This window comes from Macrobrachium nipponense, chromosome 5 (genome assembly GCF_015104395.2).
Source record: "Macrobrachium nipponense isolate FS-2020 chromosome 5, ASM1510439v2, whole genome shotgun sequence".
NCBI classification, from domain to species: domain Eukaryota; kingdom Metazoa; phylum Arthropoda; class Malacostraca; order Decapoda; family Palaemonidae; genus Macrobrachium; species Macrobrachium nipponense.
In genome coordinates this window covers 58,286,947-58,311,824 of record NC_061107.1, presented here as the reverse complement: position 1 = coordinate 58,311,824, position 24,878 = coordinate 58,286,947, and the positions used below count along the sequence as shown (strand labels likewise).

Genomic DNA, 24,878 nt, shown 5'->3' with positions numbered 1-24,878 from the left:
ATTCAGGGCACTTTGCTTCGGTCTGACCACAGCGCCGATGGTTTTCACCATTCTAATGAAGAAACGTAGCAAGGCTGCTTCATTTGGAGAATATACGGATCTCTCTCTACCTAGACGACTGGCTTATTCGAGCCTCATCGCGAACGGTGTCTGGAGGACCTGCACACGACCATGACGTTAGCAAAGTCCCTGGGGCTTCTGGTAAACCTCGAAAAAGTCGCATTTGACTCCGTCTCAATCTTTAGTCTATCTGGGGATTCAGATGGACTCAGTGGCTTTTCGGGCTTTTCCGTTTCCTCCCAGGGGCGACAACTTCAATGCTTGGAGAAAGTGGCGACCTTTCTGGGGAAGGAAACATTCTCGGTGAGGGAATGGATGAGTTGCTGGGGGACCACCTCACTGGAGAAGTTTGTTTCTCTGGGAAGGCTCCACCTCAGACCTCTTCAATTCTTCCTAGCCAACAGTTGGAAGAACAAGCAAGATCTGGAGGCGATCTTGTGCTTAACGAGAGAGGTGAAGGATCACCTAAGTTTGGTGGTCAGATCCTCGGAAGCTCGCAGAAGGGCTCTCCCTCAAACTTCGGAACCCCGACCTAGTGTTGTTTTCCGACGCGTCGTCCACGGGTTGGGGAGCAACACTAGGAGGGAAAGAAGTGTCGGGCACCTGGAGAGGGGAACAGGTGTCCTGGCACATCAATCTGAAAGAGCTGTCAGCCATTTATCTGGCTCTCAGGCTTTTTCCAGAAGAAGTATCCGGCAAGTCGTTCAGATCATGCGGACAAACACCACAGCGCTGGCATACCTAAGAAATCAAGGGGGAACTCACTCGCCTTCTCTGTTTGCCATCGCAAAGGAACTCCTGTTGTGGGCAAAAGCGCAAGAAGTCACGATCCTGACAAGGTTCGTGTCAGGAGTACAGAATGTTCGGGCGGACCTTCTCAGTCGACGAGGACAGCTGTTGCCGACAGAGTGGACCCTTCACCAAGAGTTTGCCAGTCGCTGTGGAATCTGTGGGGGGCTGTCCACAGGTGATGTCTTCGCAACGTCCAGGACGAGAAGACTTCAGCTCTATTGCTCGCCAGTTCTGGACCCGGGAGCAGTCGCAGTAGACGCCATACTTTGGAGTTGGTCGGGCCTAGACATATACGCTTTTACAGCTTCAAGATCCTCGGGGAAGTGATGAGGAAGTTTGCGGCATCGGAAGGAGCGAGGATGACTCTCATCGCCCCCTTCTGGCCGGCAGCCGACTGGTTCACAGAGGTGATGTCCTTCCTGGTAGACTTTCCGAGGACTCTACCCTTAAGGAAAGATCTACTCAGACAGCCCCACTTCGAGAGGTACCACACAAACTCCACGCTCTGAGTCTGATCTGCGTTCAGGCTATCAAGAAGTTGGCCAGAGCGAGGGGTTTTTCAAGACCTGTGGCGAAGGCGATTGCCACCGCAAGGAGGCCCTCCTCGATCGCTATGTACCAATCGAAGTGGGCTGTCTTCAGATCCTGGTGCAGGAAGAAGGGCATTTCCTCCACCACAACCTCTGTGAGCCAGATAGCTGACTTCCTTCTTCATCTGAGAGAAGAAGTGAAGTTGGCTGTTCCGACTATTAAAGGCTACAGGAGCGTGCTTTCGGTAGTCTTTTAGACACAGAGGACTCGATTTGTCTAATAATAGGACATTCACGATCTCATTAGATCGTTCGAAACTAGGAAGGTAGTCCAGCCTAAAGTACCCCTCATGGAACTTGGATGTGGTACTCAAATATTTGATGTCGAGTAACTTCGAACCGCTTCATTCAGTTTCTATCAGGAATCTTGACGAAGAAAACGATCTTCCTAAACCGCTCTGGCGACGGCGAAGAGGGTTAGCGAAATTCAGGCCATTAGCAAACAGATCGGCTTTTCAGAAAGTAGTGCGGTGTGTTCTTTAAGTCCCATGTTCTTAGCAAAGACGAGAATCCTTCCAACCCGTGGCCGAGGTCCTTCGAAATCAAAGGGTTGGCAGATATAGTTGGGAACGAACGTGAGAGATTCCTGTGTCCTGTCAGGGCTCTAAAGTTCTATCTGCAGAGAAACTAAAGCTTGCAGAGGTTCATCGGACAATTTGTGGTGTTCAGTGAGGAAACCTGATCTTCCTATGTCGAAAAACGCACTGGCGTTCTTCATCAGGAATACGATTCAAGAAGCGCATAATAAGTGTAGTGACAGTGATTTAAAGCTTCTGAAAGTAAAAGCTCCACGAAGTGAGAGCTATTGCTACTTCGGTAGCCTTTCACAAAAATATGGCTCTCAAAGATATTTGAATGCCACATTTTGGAGAAGCAATTCGGTGTTCGCTTACACTACCTGCGGGAGGTGAAAGTGACATACGAAAAATTGCTTCTCCCTCGGACCATACCATTGCTGCGGACCACCTGTTTTGGGGGCAGGAGGTAACACTCATCCTATCTTTAGGGATTAGGGGTTTTTAATTTGTGTTTATGGTTGTGGGGTGACCGCCTGGGGCGGGTCTCCCTTCCATTAGCTTAGTTAAGTGGGATACCTTTGGTAAACTAAGCCAGGTGGTGGTATTTTATTTGGTCTCGTTGCCCTCATTAGTATGGTCCATGGTCTAGTCACGTCGTGGTCTCGCCCCTGTTGACAGATCATCTGGAGTGCACCAGCTTCATAGGTCTCTACCATTGCTGGCCTAAACTCTAGTAGCACAAGCAGACTTACGTGGCAGTAATCACGAAGCCAGCTATGCTAACAGGTAAGAATCAAGATATCAATTATCTGCACCATATGTGTTTCCTAAATCCTCTATTCTGTCTCTCCCACCACCAAGGTGGGATTCAGCTATATATATATCTGACAGGTAAGTTGCATGAACAAAATGATATTGTAATGATACAATTAAGTTTGTTCATACTTACCTGGCAGATATATATAATTAAGTACCCGCCCACCTCCCCTCAGGAGACAGTGGAAATAAAAATTATGAATAGAAAATGGGAATGATTCCTGATACCCGCCTCCCAGCGGCGGGAATGGGTACTAACCACCTGACTCCCACTACGTGTGTCGTAAGTTTTAAATTCGGTCGGTGTGTCGGAAATTATCAGCTATATATATATCTGCCAGGTAAGTATGAACAAACTTAATTGTATCATTACAATATCATTTTTCAAAAAATCACAGCGCGCTTAGTTTTCAAGATTAAGAGTTCATTTTTGGCTCCTTTTTTTGTCATTGCTTGAAGTTTAGTATGCAACCATCAGAAATGAAAAAAAATTATCATACATATATAAATAATGCGATATATGATAGCGCAAAAACGAAATTTCATATATAATTGTATTCAAATCGCGCTGTGCGCAAAACGGTTAGAGGTAAACAAGTTACTTTTTTTTCGTCGTAATGTGCACTAAATTGCGATCATTTTGGTATATAACACATTGTAAAACGATAAAAGCAACACAGAGAAAATATTATCACAAAATGATGCAGAATTCGTAGCGCGCTGACGTAAAAAAATAATTTTTTTAAAAAATTCACCATAAAATCGAAATATTGTTATAGAGACTTGCAATTTGTTTCAAAATGAAGGTAAATGATGGAATATTATGATACTGTAAGAGTTTTAGCTTACAAATGCAGTTTTCGACATTTCGGACAGTCAGATCAGGACCAGTGGTTAGCCATAGCTAAATCAGTGCCATAAAGGGGTAACCTTACCAACTGGAAATGGGCAGGCCAAGATAGCTTACACACCAGTGGAGCAAAACCTGCATGTTTTCAGTCCAGTGATAATAGGTGACCTTTCTGAATCCTAGTGATAAGACAGTAACAGCTCTCCTTCATTATAGAATTCAGTTCAAACTTATGTTTTCCATGCCTTTGCTTGATTGTTGTTACTTTTTCTACCCCCAGATAGCTAGAACTCTAACCCTTGTGCCATTCGCCACCAATTTTAAGCAATAACGAAAGAAAGGAAATTATGGGAAAATAACAAAAACGGGAATAAAGAATGAAAATATTGAAATTTGAAGTGATTTCCTGCAGGCATAGTAATATTTGTTTCATCATTGTTTAGATTCACCTTCTGTAATAATTAGTTAACCCTCTAACGCCGGAGCGGTAAATAAAAAAAATGACTCCCGTATGCCAGAGGGGTTTGAGAGTGAGCACGGAAGCGGAAAAAATATTTTTTTCAAAACAAAAAAGTCACAGCGCGCTTAGTTTTCAAGATTAAGAGTTCATTTTGGCTCCTTTTTGTCATTGCTTGAAGTTTAGTATGCAACCATCAGAAATGAAAAAAATTATCATTATCATATATAAATAATGCGATATATGATAGCGCAAAAACGAAATTTCATATATAATTGTATTCAAATCGCGCTGTGCTTAAAACGGTTAGAGGTAACAAGTTACTTTTTTTGTTGTTGTAATGTGCACTAAATTGCAATCATTTTGGTATATAACACATTGTAAAACGATAAAAGCAACACAGAGAAAATATTATCACAAAATGATGCATGAATTCGTAGCGCGCGGACGTAAAAAAATAAATTTTTAAAAATTCACCATAAATCGAAATATTGTTATAGAGACTTGCAATTTGTTTCAAAATGAAGGTAAATGATGGAATATTATGATACTGTAAGAGTTTTAGTTTACAAATGCAGTTTTCGACCATTTCGGACAGTCAGATCAGGAACCAGTGGTTAGCCATAGCTAAATCAGTGCCATAAAGGGTAACCTTACCAACTGGAAATGGGCAGGCCAAGATAGCTTACACACCAGTGGATGCAAACCTGCATGTTTTCAGTCCAGTGATAAAAGGTGACCTTTCTGAATCCTAGTGATAAGACAGTAACAGCTCTCCTTCATTATAGAATTCAGTTAAACTTGTTATGTTTTCCATTGCCTTTGCTTGATTGTTGTTACTTTTTCTACCCAGATAGCTAGACTCTAACCCTTGTGCCCCATTGCCACATTTTAGCAATAATGAAAGAAAGGAAATTATGGGAAATAACAAAAAGGGAATAAAGAATGAAAATATTGAAATTTGAAGTGATTTCCTGCAGGCATAGTAATATTTTTGTTTCATCATTGTTTAGATTCACCTTCTGTAATAATTAGTTAACCCTCTAACGCCGGAGCGGTAAATAAAAAAATGACTCCCGTATGCCGGAGGGGTTTGAGAGTGAGCGCGGAAGCGGAAAAAATATTTTTTTCAAAAAATCACAGCGCGCTTAGTTTTCAAGATTAAGAGTTCATTTTTGGCTCCTTTTTGTCATTGCTTGAAGTTTAGTATGCAACCATCAGAAATGAAAAAAATTATCATTATCATATATAAATAATGCGATATATGATAGCGCAAAAACGAAATTTCATATATAATTGTATTCAAATCGCGCTGTGCGCAAAACGGTTAGAGGTAACAAGTTACTTTTTTTTGTGTAAGTGCACTAAATTGTGATCATTTTGGTATATAAACACATTGTAAAACGATAAAAGCAATACAGAGAAATATTTATCACAAAATGATGCATGAATTTGTAGCGCTCGGACGTAAAAAAATAATTTTTTAAAAAATTCACCATAAATCGAAATATTGTTATAGAGACTTGCAATTGTTTCAAAATGAAGGTAAATGATGGAATATTACGATACTGTAAGAATTTTAGCTTACAAATGCAGTTTTCGACCATTTTGGACGAGTTAAAGTTGACTGAATGTAGAATTTTGTTCAAAAAAAATTTTTTATATGCAAATATAAAAAAAATGATTTTTTTATATGCAATATAAAAAAAATGAGAAATGCTACAACCTTCCATTAATTTTTGTTATATTGTGCATGTTTTTGCGCACATTTTCATATATAAAACTCAAAAAAAGTGTAATATGAAAAGGCAAAAATATTAGGAGAATGTGACCTACACGTTTCAGAGATTTTCGGCCGAGAATCGGCGTGCGGATGGAATAAAAATATTTTTTCCAATATTCACCTTAAATCGAGATATTGTTCTAGAGACTTGCAATTTGTTTTAAAATGAAGATAAATGATTGAATATTACTAGACTGTAAGATTTTTATGTTACAAATGCGTTTTTGACCCATTTCGGTTGAGTCAAAGTGACCGATCGTAGTTTTTTTTCGTACTTATCGTAATTTATATGCAAATATTTCAAAAATGAGAAATGCTACAACTTTCCAATATTTTGTTATATTGTGCATGTTTTTGCGCACATTTCCATATATAAAACTCTAAAAAAAGCGTAATATGAAAAAGCACAAATATTAGGAGAATAAAACGGTGTCCTACGCGTTCGGAGATTCGCTGCCGAGGGGGAATCGGCGCGCGACGGAACAAAAATATTTTGCTCAAAAATTCACCATAAATCGAAATATTGTTCTAGAGACTTGCAATTTGTTTCAAAATGAAGATAAATGATTGAATATTACTAGACTGTAAGATTTTATGTTACAAATGCGTTTTTGACCTTTTCGGTTGAGTCAAAGTTGACCGATCGTAGTTTTTTTCGTACTTATCGTACTTTATATGCAAATATTTCAAAAATGAGAAATGCTACAACCTTCCAATATTTTTTGTTATATTGTGCATTTTTTCTTTTTTTTGTGCATATTTCCCATATATAAAGCTCTAAACAAAAAAAGCCGTAATATGAAAAGCCACAAATAGTAGGAGAATGTGACCTACGCGTTTCGGGATTTTCGGCCGAGAATCTGCGCGCGGAGGGAAAAAAAATATTTTTTTCAAAAATTCACCATAAATCGAGATATTGTTCTAGAGACTTGCAATTTGTTTTAAAATGAAGATAAATGATTGAATATTACTAGGACTGTAAGATTTTTATGTTACAAATGCGTTTTATGACCTTTTCGGTTGAGTCAAAGTTGACCGATCGTAGTTTTTTGTTTTTTTCGTACTTATCGTACTTTATATGCAAATATTTCAAAAATGAGAAATGCTACAACCTTCCAATATTTTTTATTATATTGTGCATGTTTTTGCGCACATTTCCAGATATAAAACTAAAAAAAGCGTAATATGAAAAGGCACAAATATTAGGAGAATGTGGACCTACGCGTTTCAGAGATTTTCGGCCAGAGAATCGGCGCGCGGAGGGAAAAAAAATATTTTTTTCAAATATTCACCATAAATCGAGATATTGTTCTAGAGACTTGCAATATGTTTTAAAGTGAAGATAAATGATTGAATATTACTAGATTGTAAGATTTTTGTTACAAATGCGTGTTTGACCACCTTTCGGTTGAGTCAAAGTTGACTGATCATAGTTTTTTTCGTACTTATCGTACTTTATATGCAAATATTTCAAAAATGAGAAATGCTACAACCTTCCAATATTTATTGTTATATTGTGCATATTTTTGTGCCACATTTCCAATATATAACAAACCTAATTAAAATAAGCATAATATGAAAAGGCACAAATATTAGGAGAATGTGACCTATGCATTTCGGAGATCGCTGCCAGAGAATCGGGCGCGGAGGGAATAAAAATATTTTTTTTCAAATATTCACCATAAATCGAGATATTGTTCTAGAGACTTGCAATTTGTTTTAAAGTGAAGGTAAATGATTGAATATTACTAGACTGTAAGTGATTTGCTTCCCCAATAAAAAAAAACCAATGATTTATGAAATATATATATATACTATCCCCTAATAAATATATAATATAATATATAATATATATATAGATATATATATATATATATATTATATTATATATATATATATATATATAATTATATATATATTTTTTTTTTTATACCTAAAATATATATATTACATTCTTCAATTCTGGTACCAATATATAAATAAAAGGAATGCAGGTGACACTTCTCTTTTTCGCATACAATGAAATGTCTATTATTATTTTATCATGCTAGATACGGATATATAAAAAATTGTAATAAATATAAAAATAAATATAAAATAAATGCAGAATACTCACTTGTAATCCTGACTCTTCGTTCTATTCTGTTTTCTCCCTCCTCCATGAAGAGTCTTGCATTTTTTTCCACTCGACATGACAAGGTACAGGTGGAGGATGGAGACGCGCGCCCCTACTGCTGATGGACCCGGCGGCCGTGCGCCCTCCGCTGTCGGTTTAGGGGGCGCGCTCCAATACATGACCAGTAGTGTGGTACTTTCGGTCACACTCCCCTATCCTGCAAAGAGCAACTTTGCAGAGACGACAGAAGAACCGGGTGTCTCTCCTTCTGCCATTCATATGGCACACCCGGCACCGTTTCTGCCTTCGCCCTTGTAAGGCCTCCAGTATGTGATCCCCTGGCTGCAGCCGACACACTGGGTCCACTACCTGACGAGAAGCGGTGATGGTGGGGCCAGCAGCAAGAGAGGGGCGTCGTCAGCAGGGGCGGCGGCAGCAGGGGCGGCGGCAGGTCGAGCGAAGTTGGCCCTCCTATCTGCCCTTTCCTCTAGGGGCAGATCTGCAGCTCGGGGCAGGGGGAGGGGTCAGTTATGGAAGGCCACTCAATAGGGGATCGAAAGTTGGATGGAGGGCATTCCCGGACTTACCTCTAGGAAACTGTATTGGATGGGTCCAACCTCGGGAAGATTGTCACCGCGGTACCCACAGTACAGTATGTAGGCATTTGGAGGGCCAAACTGAAGGATGTATGTTGAGGAGCTTCTGTGTCCACCTTCTGGTTCTCCTGGCGAAGGATAATACTGGATGAGCTGATCAGAGATCAACTCCTCCCATGTGCCTGTTGTAGTGCCCAATGATGGTAGGCCGCTCGATACGAAACTCCTCAAACACAACTCGGCCCTGTTGACGTGTCTTCTTCCGCTGTACAATCTCTTCTTGGATGGGTTCATGACTTGTCGTAATCATGGGGACGAGTCGGACACCCTTCCAACAGATGACGAAGACAGCGCCCTTCCGCCGCCACTCTGTCTCTCCTCTTGCCAGGTGTTGCGGATGACTAGCGAACCTCTTGAGGACATTCGGGGCCCCACGCACCAACCGAAGGGTACCACTGACGTGAACACCTGCTTCATACAGTTCCTGGGCCAGGGATACCGAGTTATAATAATTATCCATAACAGGTGATATCCCTGGTTACGGAAACGTCCCACAAGATTGAATACAGTGTCACGCAGCGTGGAGAGAAGACCCTGGAATACACTGAAAAGTCCACCACGTATCCAGTGTTGGCCTCGGTAATAAGAAAGAATTTCACACCATATTTTTTCGGTTCTTGGGGTTATACACATTTTATACTAAGACGTCCTTTGTAAGGCATCATCCCTCATCCAAAGACAGGTTCTTTCCAGGAATCACGAGATTACTACACCGATCACGGATATAATCCAACACTGGGCGCACTAAAATGAGGCGATCACTGTTATTCCGGGGTATGGCCCTTCGGTTGAAGGCGTTGAAGTACCTGTCCAACGCCAGGAAATTATCACGGGACATAACGCCAGGCACATTAGGCATGCATAAAAAATAAAAAAAATTTCTCCTCCAATATTGCCTGACGTCGGCAGCAGGTGTCATACCAAAATAAATGTGCAGCCCCAAAAAATGCGCCATGTCAGTGAGGTTGCAACCCCGCCAGTAATACGACAAGGTCGTCCTCAGCTCATACCGGCAGTACCGAGCGTAGTCCACCGTCTCGTGTACCAGGTATTCCAGCAATTCCCGCGTCAGGAAAAGCTGGATGAACCCCAAAACAGTCAGAGGTACTGGTACGGTGATCCCAGGGGTTGCCGTGAAGGGGTGCATGTTGGAGGTGGGGTCCTCCATCCACCCCTCGTCACTCTCCGACGACCGACCTTCACCTTGGCTGGCGCGACGAGCTGACCTTCTACGTGCCCGTGCGCGCGCACGGGTGCGGGGGAGGGCACGATATTGCACTCTACCCTCCCCCGTTGGCCCATCACCCTCACTTAGCCTTCACTGTTTCTGTATCGTCCTCTGCGATAAAACTTGACCCCGTATCCCCATCCTCCCCCTCCTCAGATTCCCCTCGTAAGCACTGAACCCACTGAATTCGAGCTCACTTTTGAACGGACATGGGGCATATATTCATCCTCACTTTCATCGGGACTGATGTCCTCATCACTTGATGACCATCCGCCATCAAAATGAGGACTTGCGACATGTTCCCAATCAAGCTCCGATAGATATTCATCCATGTCCCTTGGTTGGAGGCCTCCCAAATGCTTATGATTGCCCCTAAGGACGCCCACATGCTTCCTAGGGGTAACCAAAGGCATACGCTGTGTTCCTAACAAAAACACTTTCAAGCCACGCGTGGCCACACAGAACGGCCTTGAGGCGCAGGGTCATGCTGGGTGCTTGGCCCCTCGCCAGCATCCAGGTCCAAAACTCGCCTTACACGATCCCTTCCGACGGGTAAAACGTGCCTTTCGCGGTCCACACATCGTTGAGACATTTAATCGCAATATTTAGGAATGTCCTGTAGCAATATTTAGGAATGTCCTGTAGCAACACAAATGCTCTAAGTCTCGCACAAGTCCAGAAAAACACGCTTCTGACGAAAAGATTCGCTCTCGGATGATGCGCTACTGATGCTGGATGGAGCGAGAAGAAGGGATATCGTGCATGCGCACTTGGGTCACGCTTCAAAACAAAACAAGGCCTTGATCCGTGAACTCCCAGCATCCCCCAAGGCACGTGATTTAAAAAGTTTTAGGCTGGTAGGCCTATAGTAAGTATTTTTCCGCAAATTTTAAAAAAAAACTTTTGTATGTAGACGTAAAATACGTCCAGTCGGCACCCGAGAGACAAAAAATGTCGACGTAAAATACGTCAGTTGGCGTTTAAGGGTTGGGAATTATGTACAGTAATATTAAGCTAAATAGTATTTGTTATTAGTGTTGTTTAAAAAATTTTTTCAACAGTATGCAACTTATACAGTCCTCTCTGTTTTCTTATTGAACGTAACTTTGTATGCAGCCTTGAATTAATTTTGAAGAAGTTAGGACTAACTTTATTTTATGTAGTGACATTAGGGGCACCAAAAAAAATAGCAATTTTGAAAAATGTGATTTTAAAATGGTAATTCTTGGCCAGATTGCAGTAATATGATCATATCATTATTAAGAACCTGACTGAAAGATTCTAGTAAATTTCTAGACTGAGATAGACTCAGATCTTAAAAAATGAAATGGTTTGGACAATAGATGAGAGGGGATGAAGAACATTTTGTTTGGGTAGGAAACTCAGATGGATTTGAATGTAGTAGAATGGAGAGCCATAAAAAAAGCAAGGAAATAGGTGAACACTTACAGATACAGATAGAAAGTGCACAAGACTGAGAAAAGTATACAAAACTCATTGCATATCTAACTCACTGAGGAGAAAAGCAATATAAATGAACATTCTTGGGCTTCATTTTTTTTTGATGGGCTAATTTATTTCTGATCTGTTATGCTTCTAGTATAAACAAAAAAATGAAGAGTTTTGGTATTTCCACCCAACCTCAACATCTGGGTATAGTTTTCAAGTGGCTAACATGGTTGTGCACTAACACCATTGTCAAGGTCTTTGGCAGGAGCAAGATATTGTATATCTGTATGCCTAATCAGAAGTTACATTTAGTAATGAATACAATTACATGGGTTATATTGTTCTTAAATAATCTAAGTGGAACACATTGTCTAAAGCACTAAACATTACCCTGACAGGAATTGTCAAACTAGTGAAAAGTGGACATCTTTGCTGAAAAGCTTATGAGTAAAATATCTGTAGTCATTGGCTATTTAGAGTATAGAGAATATTAGTACATATGATTTTTTATGAAAATTCGACATTTTTTTTTTTTTTTTTTTTTTTTTATAAAAAAAATTATTGACCAAGACTATGACAGGTGAAAACACTTTCTTCCATAGGAAAGGTTTAATGCCAGTGAAATAATGCTTCACTTTTTTTTTTTTGAGATGAGGCATCTGTAAATAGGTTTGTTTTTATGAAAAAAAATACTGCTTTCAAGACTTGTCATATTTCATTCAAAAACAGAGTGGATAATGTCAGTAAGTCCTTGGGTTTATGGAAGGATTGGTCTGATTTTTATATGAACAAATAAAAAGGATTAGCCATGATCAACTTCAACACATTTACTAATAGACTGCAACAAGTTTGCACACAAACTAACATATATGGAGCAGTTTAACAGACTGCTATTTTTGTCTTAGTTCAAGTTTGTAATCTATGGTATAATTGTGAATTTAGAAATTATTTCAATTCCTTACAAAGTTACTCTGCTTTGGTATAAAAAAAAACTGAGTGTATTACATGTATGTGTAATATTCTTGAAACAGATGACTGTGTTGTAATGGAAGATGTCGGAGGCTGGGGTCCGTGTGAAACAGTGGAGTTGCTGTTTACTGTAAGGAATTAGGTTCACATATTCAGGCAGTTGACTGGGAAAGTGTAAGTAGTATCTTGGATTGCTGTTCAACATTTTAATATTAGCTCTCATGACAAGTTCATTCCCCCCCTTAAAATCAGCCCTTCAACTTATAATCACAATGATGGACTGTAACTAAACTATTAAAAATTGGAGAACCAAAGTTGGTTTTGAATAATTACCAGCCAGTGTGTCAGTCTTATTGAACATAATGACTTATTTATAAATGGTTATAACTGATACATATCGCACAGCAAAGGCTGGATGTGCACTAACATATGTACTTATGAGCAACAAATATTCATAGTAATACTAGTTTATTTCAGTGTCTTACCAAGCAATTATATAGCTGTAGGTTCCCTACCGCAGCAGACCAAAATTCAAAATTTGTGTTGGCGCTGCCATTGCTAGTGTAGGTGACTGGTTATCACCACTTCCGGTCTTCAGGTTATGACAACACCGTACCTCTCAGTTGTTAGACAAATTTGATGCTGGCTCCCGTTTAACAATGGGTGGTTTTATGCAGACATTGTCATCCTGCAGGATGGCTTATTCATTATCCTATGATTTGGTGACATATTCTATTCAGTGTGGTTTTATTTTTATTTAGCTTAGCACTTTTGAATATTTTTTGCTGCCATGTCAGATTCTAGTTCACCTTGAGTTAGGTTTTGTGCTGATGGGTGCAGGACTAGGCTAGTTAGAGATGTATGACACGCATACCAGATGCATTTAATGTCAGGGTCAGGAATGTAATAGGGAGTTAACGTGTACTGAGTGTCAGGAATGGGATGAAGAGAAATGGAAGGTGTGTATTGCTCATGCAGATAAAGTAGTTAAGGATAGGAGGAGAGGTCAGCTGTTATAGCTGAGGGTAAGGCTAGTTTTGCTCCTTCGCCTTCTGTGTTGGCGGAGGCCTCCACTCCTTTCCCTACTTCTAGAACTGTTTCTCCCATCCTAAGTTTTCCAACTCCTTTGCCTTGTACTCCTGTGCCAGCTTCGAGAGAAAATTTGAATTTCTTGCTAACACTATGATGGAGATTCTTGCCAACACCATGATGAAGACAGGTTTGTCCATAGATCTTTTATGGAGAAATCAGTTAGTGTAGTGAATCTAACAAGTGTTAGTGTAGTGCAATCTTAAGGGATGGCTGTCTCTCCCATCAGTTCTCCTAGACGGTATGTCCTGCTTCACCCCCTCAGGGAGAAGACATACCGGAGGTCGAAGGGAGACTAGTGGTGTTTGCCCACAGGCAGTCACTCCATCTGTCGATCCTGAGGAGTCAACTCAGGTTTTGACTGAACACCATTGGAAAGGCGTATCTCTTAGTGCGCAGTTGTCATCTGACTCCAGCGGTTCTTCACCTCACTCCTTGGAGTCAACATTCGACTTGCGACTCGGTTGATTTAACTGATGAGTGACAGGTGTTGGCACCAACTAGGCATTTGGTGTAAGCTCGGTTGACTGGACAGACTTCGACTTCTCGTTTGAAGGCATCTTCTTTGACTCATCATTCGACGTCTTCTCCTGTCCGTCCTACCGAGCTACAACAGAAGGATGCATCTTTGTCCCCTCTTCAGCATTTTAAAGATTTATTGTCTTTTTTTTTTAAGGGGAATACACGACCTACCAAAGAGGAGCTACCTTTGTCGCCAGTGTCATTGTAGAATGAAGAGCAAGAACAGGACTCAACACCCGCTTCTGCCTACTCGTCACTCCTAAGGTTCCTTCTGGAGTACTTTCCAGATTTCTTCGCTCCAGCTCCTCTAGTTCTCCAGCCTCGATTTTCTTGATGAAGAAGCAGCATTGAGAATTCTTTCCTCCCAAATCAGTTCTGACCTCTGCCTTTAAGAGGTCACTTCTTCATGTTGAGGAATGACTGGCAAGTAAGAGGGAGCAAGGCAAAGTGTCCTTTGCCTTTCCACCTTTGAAACTCCTCAAAAAGCAATATCGCTTTTACGCCACCAGGGAAGGACCTTCTTTGGGAGTGTCTGCAACCAGACAGTCAAGTGTTCCCCTCTGCCAAGGTGTTTTTTTTTTTCTTCTAGAACTAGATCATCTAGTTTGTAATGACTTCAAAGTTCTGGAGATTTTTAGGTTTTTAGACAGGACAGTCAGAGATTTGGCTAGGAAGTTAGAGTACTGCCCTGCCCTCCTGAAGATCTTGCTGCTTACTGGCTGGGGATACGTACTTTCTTGTGCTGACAAAGGAGCGAGGGACGGTTCTGATGAGCTTGCTTCCATTCTCGCTATGGGGATTTTGAAGAAGTGGGAACTTTTGGTGTCATTCACAACCAAAGGTGTAACGGCGACACAAGTGGGTGCTTTTATTTTTCCAGCTCGACAAGTCTCACCTGTTTCCCCAAGAAGCAGTAAAAACATCTTTTGGGACTACAAAAGTTGACTATTGACTTAGTGGCTCAGTCAACTAAGCGTCCTAAGCCTTCAACTTCGATTTCTTCTCCTGCTTAGTCCTTTTCGCCTCTTCAACAGCCCTTTCGAGGAGGGAAGTCCCGTCCTTTTGCCAGGCCACGCACCAACATTCACCCATCACCCAAGTCCACAATGAAACCTGCAACTAAGCTCTCTTCCAATTGATTCGTTGGTCCCCCGTGCTAGGCTACATCATTTTGGGAGGTATGGAGTTGCAGGCTTGCAGAAGCCTGGGTACTACAGGTACTTCATGTAAGCTACTTCATAACTTTTGAAGGAAGAACCTCCCCTTTCCAAAGTGCCCATCAAGTTGATGTCATACTCTGTCAGCTCTGAGAGGTTTTCTGCACTCAAGGCGGAAGTAGAGGTGCTCATTCAGAAAGCAGCAGTGGAAGAGGTCATCGACCTTCAGAGGGTTTTACAACAGACTTTTTGTAGTCCCTAAATCATCAGGGCTCTGGAGGCCCATCCTAGATGTCAGTGCCCTGAATTTCTATGTTCTAAAGACCTTGAATTCAGTACCCTAAATTTCTGTATGTTTGTATGGTCTTTTTATGTTGCATAGAACCAGTGGTTATTCAGCAACGGGACCAACGGCTTTACATGATTTCTGAACCACGTTGAGGGTGAACTTCTACCACCAGAAATACACATCTCGACCCTTCAATGGAATGCCCGAGAGTTGAACTCGCAGCCACCGAGGTGGCAGGCCAAGACCAAACTGACCACGCCACTGAGGCACTGAATTTCTGTTCCAAAGGCAAAATTCAAAATGGGGACAACAAGATCAGGGTGACTGGATGGTATCCCTGGACATACAGGACACGTACTTCTAAGTTCCAATTCATCAAGACTCCAGGAAGTACCTGTGTTTCGCCTTTCAGAACAAAAGTTACCCTTTTGGGCGCTGTACTTCAGACTGTTGTCAGCACCTCTAAGTGTTCACCAGAGTCCTGACCCCTCTAGGACAGTGGCCACACCTGCTGGGAATCAGTGAGTCTCTGTTTTTAGATGACTGGCTTCTCTTCAGAAAGCTAGTGTGCGAAAGACCTGAAGAGGACCCTCTGCTTAACACAGTCGTTAGGCATAGTGATCAACTTAGCAAAATTGCAGTTAACTCCGTCTCAGAGCATTCTCTATTCTTGACGGTTCAAGAGTTACTTACCCATTCGTCTTGTTCAGCAGTGCACTGGATGAGTCTGCTGGGGACTCTTTCATCAGTAGAGCAGTTCGTGAAGTAGGGAAGACTTCACACGAGGACATTTCGGTTCTTTCTCAAGGCAAACTGGTGCAGGTGCCGGATAAGAGCCATAATCGACAGTTTTTGCAATTCCCAACAATATTAGAATCTCCCTTGGTGGCTTTTGAAGAGACTTCATCCTCTACACCCCAGCCTATAGTTTTACACAGACACGTCAGACATAGGTTACCTTACAAGGTAAGGTATGATGTGCATGTTACTATGCTACCACACATTATCAAGAGACATTACCTCCAAATCCCTCCGCCTTTCAATATGGAATCAGCTATGTAACTGCTTGGTAAGACACTGAAATAAAAATATTTTTTATGATAAAAGCAAGTTTTAATTTATTCAGAGACCTCCCTTCCCCCACAGGTGGAGTTTGTGGCCAAAAATAAAATTGAGAGGTGCAGTGTTGTCATACCCGAGGACCAAAAGTGGACGGTTACCTGTCACCTACACTAGCAATGGCGCCGCCATCGCAAAATTTGACTTTGGGTCTGCTGCAGTAGGGAAACTACAGCTATGTCATTGCTTGTAAAGTATAAAATAAAACTTGCTCTTATTATAAGAAAAAGTAAATTTTTCCTGTATCTATCCTTATAATTGCCCCCATTTTAAGGCAAATGGCTTTTCAGTGTTTCCAATTACATTGTAGTGAAATTTTGAACTTAAAATTGTTGATTTCTATATTTCATTCACACTGTTGCTAAGCTTTAGAGTCTTGTTTCCATCTGAATGGATTCAAATAGTCATCCATTTTCTTTCGAGATGGTCTGTTACTTCATGACTGAACCTTATCATTTTTCCTTTTTTTAAGTTCTGTTGAAAAGAATAGCTGCATCACCAAATTGATTCTGTAACAAGTCATCCCAATCTTTCTACAGACTTTTTTGGTTGCTACATTATTACAATACCTTTAAATTACAGTTGTGAAAGATTAAATTACAGTTGTGATCTTTAACAGGTAAGCCTGTTCTTGAATGCCAGTGGCTATAGAGTGGATGCAGAAAGTTGTAAAAAGAGGTCCCGAAGCTCTGTTCAAGGACTATGAAAATTGCTGAACGTCACAATCAAAGGGCCGGGGGGTGGGGGGGGGGGGGGGGGGGGGGGGGTAAGAATAGAAGACGTCACCTTTTTACTTCAAAATAAGGTCACTCTTTTGTGAACCATGAGATTAGTGACTTTGAACCAGGTAATTTGAGTTTTTAAACTTACACAGTAGACAGTAGAACATTGCAATCACAGCGTACAATTAATATGGCTTTATTGCCATTGTTTTACATTAGGTTTACCCATTATTATTGTTCTGCCATGCTTGCCTTGTAAACTTTCTGTCTGAATAAGATTCAGTATGTTCATTTCAGTGTTTAGAGGAAAATTTTTGCATTTAGATGCTGGTTTATTGTTAAAAATAAAATTTAAAAGGATTTAATGTTATATAATGTTACAATACAATACAATACATGATAAAATCAGATATAAAGCTGATGTTATATAATGTTACAATACAATACATGACAAAGTCAGATAAAAAAACTCTTAAATGATAATAAGCATTTTTGGACGTTATAACAGTCTATTATTACTTCAGGAGGGTTTGCAATTTCCAGACCAGACATACTTTTATATGCACATAACATTATGATAATAAATTTATTATTATTTTCATTTTTATGACTCTCTCAATGAGAAATATTGTGAAACAATAAATATGTAAAATATACTTTTATGCATTCAACTTACCTGTCAGATATATACTTAGCTATAGACTCCGTCGTCCCCGATAGAAATTCGAATTTCGCGGCACACTCTACAGGTAGGTCAGGTGATCTACCGCCCCGCCGGCTGGTGGCGGGAATAGGAATCATTCCCGTTTTCTAAGACAGATCTATCGGCCGTGACAGCAACATTGTTGTTGTTACTCCTGATTTGATTTTCGTATTTTTTCATCGCTATTGATCTTCTAAGCCGGTTATTTTGGTGACGTATTGGATCTTTGGTTTGGCATACTCTTTCGTGGACTGTTTTTTTGGACTTGTTTTGGATATTTCTCATGATGTCGGATTCTAGCTTTACGGTTAGAAGACAGTGTGTAAATGAGGGATGCATAGTGAGGCTACCGAAGCTTCGGTAGACCTCACAGTCTGTAAGGGGTGCAGAAGGAATGAATGTTCAATTTCTAACACCTGTGATGAATGTGTAAATATGAATGAGGAAGAATGGAAGAATTTAAATTCATATTTAAGGAAATTAGATATGGATAGGGCTAGGAAGGCTTCTCCAGAAGCGTAAGTAGGTCTCGCTCTAACGAGCCTATTAAATTAACACCTAACCCTAAACCTCTATCTTCTCCTCTAGTACTAAGACTGCAAATCCGGCAACGGAAATTGCAGATCTTAAAGCTGCGCTACAAAGGATGGAACGTCAAATGCTGACGTTGAAGGTAAGCACAGTGATAGTGAATAAGTGGTCCTAGTGCAGTGGAGGGTGCGTCTGATCGGCTCTGTCTCGCTCCCAGGCCTAGACCTCTTCCAAGCTCACAGGCCCAGAGGAGAAGGAATGTCGAAAGCCTTACGGAGGTTACGGAGAATCCCCACCGATCAGGCGTCCCCTCGGCAGATTCTGTGACGACCCGAACTGCCAAGGATCGCTATCGAAAAAGCACATTAAAGAAGTGTTTTTTCTTCGTCAGATTCTTCACCGAATGTAAGGGGATGGAGTTCTGATGAACTGTCACGCCCCTTAAAGAGAAGTTGGAAGGCTCCTACTTTGGATTCAAGCCCTGAGCTTTTCTCCGATCTATCACCTTGTGAGAAGAAGAAAAGGAGATTGGTTCCTAAACGGAAATCGGAGTTTCCTTCCGCTTCGAGACATCCCTCACCTGAATCAGGGAAGGAAAAAGAGAGTGCGGCTGCAAAAATTATCCTAAATGTGCAGGAGCAACTTTCAGCCTTAGTAGGAGTTTTTACTAAGGAAACTCCCAGGAGAAAGGACTCTTTCCTTCCTATAAAGAAGACGAAGGGAAAGAAAGAAGAAACGGAAGTTTCGGCTTATACTCGGAGGAGTATGAAGAATGCGCCAAAAACGCCAACCTGGCGCAATGCGCCAGATAGTTTGAGACTCCATACGAGTCAGAAGAGCCAGAAGCGCCATATGCGCCAGAAGAGCCAGCCTGGCGAAATGCGCCAGAAGCGCCAGAGGCGCCAGATGCGCCAGAAGCGCCACCCTGCCGAAATGCGCCAGATGCGCCAGAAGCGCCGGAAGCGCCACCCTGCCGAAATGCGCCAGAAGCGCCAGCTTGGCGCAAGGAATCACGAGCGTCAACCCGGCGCAATGAGCCACAAGTGACAAATAAGAGACGGACTTCTTCCAAAAGACAATTAAGCCAGGAAGATTTGTTTGGCTTTCGGAAGGATAAACCTTTTACCTGACAAGGACTCTAGTTGTCGCACAAGCGGCCGTATTCCTTGTCAGGACATAGGTCGTTCCGGAGAAAGCGATAGGAGAGGACATCCTTCGTCTGACAGAGGAGAAAGGTGTCGCACAAGCGGCCATCGCTCTTGCCAGGAGAAGGATAAGGTCGTTTTGCAGGATCAACCTATCTCTCGTAGGGACGCAAGTTATCGCACAAGCGGTCGTCGTTCTTGCGAGAGTGGGGTGGATGTTGCAAGAGGCCAGTCTCCTACTGGAAATAAACAATCCTCTTCGGAATTGGATTTGGAAGAGATTTCGGACTCTGAAAATCACTCGGCTCCGGGTTTGTCAGATTACAAGACGCTGGCAGCCCTCTTTACTTCAAGTAGTTTGGGGAACTCTTTATTTAAGCCCTACTGACGCCCTCCCTTCCTTCCTAAGGTCCTTGTTTACAAGCACGAAGGTCCCGAAACAGTCATCTTTTTATTAAAATGAAGCCAACCATTTCCATGAACAAGGCTCTCCGATTCGTAGGAAATTGGTTGGAATCCAAGGAGAAGGCGGGGAAGACAGTCTTTACTGCCCTCCTTCCAGACTATCAGGGAAGAAGGGAATTTGGTACGAGACGGGCAAACCACGGGGTCTAGCTCTCCCGTCCACTGCCGAAGCAGATTTTTTCGAATCTGGTAGATTCGTCTAGGAGACAAGCCTTGTCATCAGCAAAGATCACATGGGGGACTTCTGAGATGGACCATCTCCTCAAGGGATTGTTTATGTCTTAGAAGTTTTTAACTTCTTAGACTGGTCCCTTGGGGTGTTGGCCAAAAAGACACAAGAGGAGGAATCTCTTAGTCCAGAAGTCCTTCATAGTGTTCTTTCCTGTATGGACAAGGCGGTTCAGGATGGATCAGGAGAGGTGGCCTCTCTGTTTGGTACTGGTATTCTGAAGAGAGAGTCTTATTTAGCTCTTTTCTGACGAAAGCAGTTACTCCTACTCAGAGGTCATCTCTTCTGTATGCTCTGTCGGACCAATTGTTTCCTTCAAATCTTGTAAAAGATATTTCTCATTCTTTGACAGAAAAGGCCACACAAGATCTCTTGGCCCAATCTGCAAAGAAATCGAGGACTTCGGGTCCTATTAAGAGAGAGACTCGGCTCCTCAACAGCCCTTTCGAGGAAGTACCTCGGGCCAGACCCTCTTTTAAGAAGAGAGGAGTGCAGAAGAGAGGTAGGCCTTCCTTCAGACCTATCAAGAGAGCTAAATGAGACAACAGTCCTTCAAGCACCGGTAGAGCCAGACTTCGGAAATTTTCCGAAGAATGGGCTCGGAGACAGGCAGAAATTTGGTCCCTTTCCGTGGTAACAAAGGGATATTGTATGATCCCATTTCGAGACGAGACCTCCCTTGACTACGAACCCGAGGAACTGTCAGCCCAATACAGGGACCCTGCCAAGAAAGAAGCATTATTGCAACTGGTAGAACAGATGTTGCAAAAGGAGGCCATCGAAGTGGTTCGGGATCCGGATTCCCGAGGATTCTACAACCGTCTTTTTCTGGTTCCGAATCCTCGGGAGGGGGAGAGACCGGTCCTGGATGTGAGCGCATTGAACCGATTTGTGGAGAACACAAAGTTCTCTATGGAAACATCAAAATCGGTTCTTGCGGCTCTTCGTCCAGGAGATTGGATGGTCTCCTTAGATCTACAAGATGCATACTTTCATGTCCCCCTGCATCCATCATCGAAGAAATATCTCCGATTCATGATGCAGGGGAAAGTATACCAATTCAGAGCCCTATGCTTCGGCCTTTCAACGGCCCCTCAAGTGTTCACGAGGCTAATGATGAACGTTGCGAGATGGCTACATCTAGAGGGGATAAATATATCCCTTTATCTGGACGATTGGCTAATAAGAGGCAAAATCGGAAATTCAGTGCTTGAGGACTTGGAGAAGACGTTGAACTTGACAAAATCTCTGGGACTGCTCGTGAACCTCGAGAAATCACAATTGATCCCCAGACAGAACATAGTCTATCTGGGGATACAGATGGATTCTCGGGGTTTTTTGGGCGTTCCATCTCAAGACAGAATTACTCAAGGCTTAGAAAAGATCTCTAACTTCTTAGGGAAAGAACGGACCGGATCGGCGAGGGAATGGCTCAGTCTGCTGGGCACCCTTTCCTCGTTAGAGCAGTTCATTTCCCTGGGAAGATTAAATCTCAGACCTCTGCAATTTTATCTAAAGAGGATGTGGAGTCAAAAGACAGGAGACTTGTCAGACATTTTTCCCATCCAACAGGGATAAAATCAGACCTAAAGTGGTGGTTACCCCATTAACAAGGAACGAAGGGGTGTCCCTCTTGATTCGGAACCCTCACCGAGTGTTGTTTTCCGATGCCTCGGAAACAGGTTGGGGAGCAACACTGGGTCCAAAGGAAGTAGCAGGGTGTTTGGACCAGACAACAAACTACTCTGCACATCAATGCGAAGGAACTCCTGGCAATTCATCTAGCCCTGGAATACTTCGAAGCGGAAGTCAGAGAGGCGGTAGTTCAAGTCAATTCCGACAACACCACAGCTCTGGCTTACATCCGGAATCAAGGGGGCACTCACTGCTCTTTCTCTCTGAACGCAAATAGCGAGAGCTCTATTAACCTGGACAGAGGAACGGGGCATTATTCTGCGTACAAGGTTTGTCCAAGGAGTAAAAAACCTAAGGGCAGACAGATTGAGCAGAAAGAACCAGGTTCTCCCGACAGAGTGGATGCTCCACTCAGAAGTCTGCAGACAAATATGGTCACTCTGGGGGAGACCCCAGATCGACCTGTTTGCCACGTTCCTCTCCAGGAAAATAGACAACTTCTGCTCGCTAGAAGAAGATCCCAGAGCCACAGCGATCGATGCCTTCCTCATGGATTGGTCAGGCATAGATGCATACGCCTTTCCCCATTCAAATTGCTGGGGGAAGTAGTAAGAAAATTTGTGGCATCGGAAGGAATGAGAATGACTCTAATTGCTCCCTTTTGCCTTCCCGAATCTGGTTCACCAGAGGTACTGGAATGGACGGTGGACTTCCCCGAATCTCTACCGACAGGACAGATCTGCTCAGACAACCCCACTTCGAGAGGTTCCACAAAAACATCCAAAGTCTCTCCCTGGACTGCCTTTCCGACTATCGAAAGACTGGTCAGAGCGAGAGGCTTTTCAAAGAAAGTGGCAACTTCAATTACTAGAGCCCGCAGAGCCTCTACCCTGCGGGTCTACCAATCGAAGTGGGAAGTTTTCCGTAGTGGTGTAGGTCGAAGAAGCTGTCCTCTTCCAATACCTCTGTAACCGAAATCGCGGATTTTCTCTCTTCTTAAGAGAAGAAAAATCCAAATTGGCCTTATCAACTATTAAGGGATATAGGAGCATGCTCTCAGCTGTTTTTAGAAACAGAGGGCTGAATCTCAAGAATAATAAGGATCTCATGATCTCATCAGGTCTTTCGAGACTAAGAAATTGAGATCATCAATTCCCCCGAGTTGGAACCTGGACGTTGTCCTAAAGTTCTTGATGTCGGACAGGTTCGAACCTATAGATAAAACTCATTCAGAAGATCTTACTAGCAAATGCATATTCCTGTTGGCTCTAGCAACTGCTAAGAGGATCAGTGAATTGCATGCTTTGGACTCTCGGGTGGGATTTAGAAAAGACTCGGCTGTCATTTCTTTCCAGGATCTTTTCCTAGCAAAGAATGAGAACCCTTCTAAACCTTGGCCTAGAAGTTTCGAAGTCAAGGACTCTCTTCTCTGGTAGGAAGAGAGTTGGATCGGTCCCTTGCCCAGTCAGGACCTTAAAATTTTATTTAGAAAAGAAGACACAGCTTCAGGGATGTCGACAAGGTCTTTGGTGTTCGGTAAGAAAACCCAAGAGACCGATGTCAAAGAACGCACTGGCATTCTTTGTCAGAAATGTAATTACCGAAGCTCATAGGAATTGCCAAGAGAACTCTTTAAAGCTGCTGAGAGTGAAAGCTCACGAAGTCCGGGCTGTGGCAACTTCCCTTTCTTTTACGAAGAAATATGCCATGAGAAACATTTTTAAGGCAGGCAAACTTATTGGAGGTGCAATTCAGTATTTGCATCCCACTAATTTAAGGATGTTAGAATAACATACGATAAATGTTTCTCTCTTGGACCTTATGTATCAGCGGATACTATGCTGGGAAATGGAGCAGACGCTGATCCTTAAATTTGTTTTTAATATTTAATAATTAGTTTTAATATTGTTGTTGAGTTGTGGGTTGCTTGAAAGGATGTCCTGGGATGACTCCTTTCAATCGTAGTACTAACCCCAATGAGGATCAGGTGATCGGGATTAGTGTCGTGCTCTATGATCATGCCAATAGGCAAGGTGTTTTTGTCATGTAAGTGGATAGGACCCCATTGACAAAGATCCTAAGGTTCTGAAGCGTAAGTGGGTAAGACCCCGGTAACAGACCATCAAGAACTCTTAGCATGAGGTCACTACCTCGCTGAGGCTCTTGAAAGCGATACGGGCTCCTAGGCAGTAGCCATGAAGTCTTCGCTAACACGGTAGGAATCAAGGTTTTTAATTTTATTACCTACAACATATGTTGTTTCCTGTCTATTTCAGTAGATTAGCTGTCTCTTCCCTCCGCCAAAGGTGCCAATCAGCTAAGTATATATCTGACAGGTAAGTTGAATGCATAAAAATGTTATTGTCATGATACAATAAGTTTTATGCATACTTACCTGGCAGATATATACGTGTATGGCCCACCCGACCTCCCCTCAGGAGACAGGTGGAAAGAGAAAATCTGTCTTAGAAAACGGGAATGATCCTATTCCCGCCACCAGCGGCGGGGCGGTAGATCACCCTGACCTACCTGTAGAGTGTGCCGCGAAATTCGAATTTCTATCGGGGACGACGGAGTCTATAGCTAAGTATATATATATCTGCCAGGTAAGTATGCATAAAACTTTATTGTATCATGACAATAACATTTTTGAAGGCTAAATTTTTGGAAGAAATACCGTATATTTCGGCGTATAAGTCGACCGGAAGATAAGTCGACCCCCCAATTCTGAGTAAATTTTTATGATTTTAACTAATATCGGGTATATTAGTCGACCTATAAAATGTGAGCAGCAGGGTAAAACGTATCATATAAAATAACCTGAATGTTATTACGGTACTATGTTGCTCTACTTACCATAAGAAATACAGGTAATATACTCGGTATATTAACAAATCTGTGTAATATATAAAAGATGAATACCGGCAAATATGATTAGAAATGACGAAACGGAGATACGTTACTCGAGTGTAATGTAAACAAACAAAG

The 24,878-nt window shown here is 42.1% G+C and overlaps 2 protein-coding genes across 4 annotated transcripts in view; one reads left to right on the top strand and one right to left on the bottom strand.

Annotated features, from left to right (window-relative positions):
• LOC135215358 (protein D2-like) overlaps nucleotides 1-15,561 on the bottom strand; it is a 340,036-nt gene extending 324,475 nt beyond the window's left edge. Inside the window, exon 1 of the mRNA XM_064249918.1 lies at nucleotides 15,557-15,561. The gene's annotated coding sequence lies outside the window, so the exon portion shown is untranslated. The remainder of the gene's footprint in view (nucleotides 1-15,556) is intronic.
• LOC135215356 (uncharacterized) overlaps nucleotides 1-17,164 on the top strand; it is a gene marked incomplete at its 5' end in the record, with an annotated part of 62,969 nt that extends 45,805 nt beyond the window's left edge. Inside the window, 2 exon segments of one of the 3 annotated variants that reach the window (XM_064249916.1) lie at nucleotides 12,347-12,458; nucleotides 17,080-17,164. In XM_064249916.1, the coding sequence (XP_064105986.1) occupies nucleotides 12,347-12,426 (80 nt within the window). 3 annotated transcript variants of the gene reach the window in all.
• Nucleotides 17,165-24,878: the final 7,714 nt, after the last annotated feature.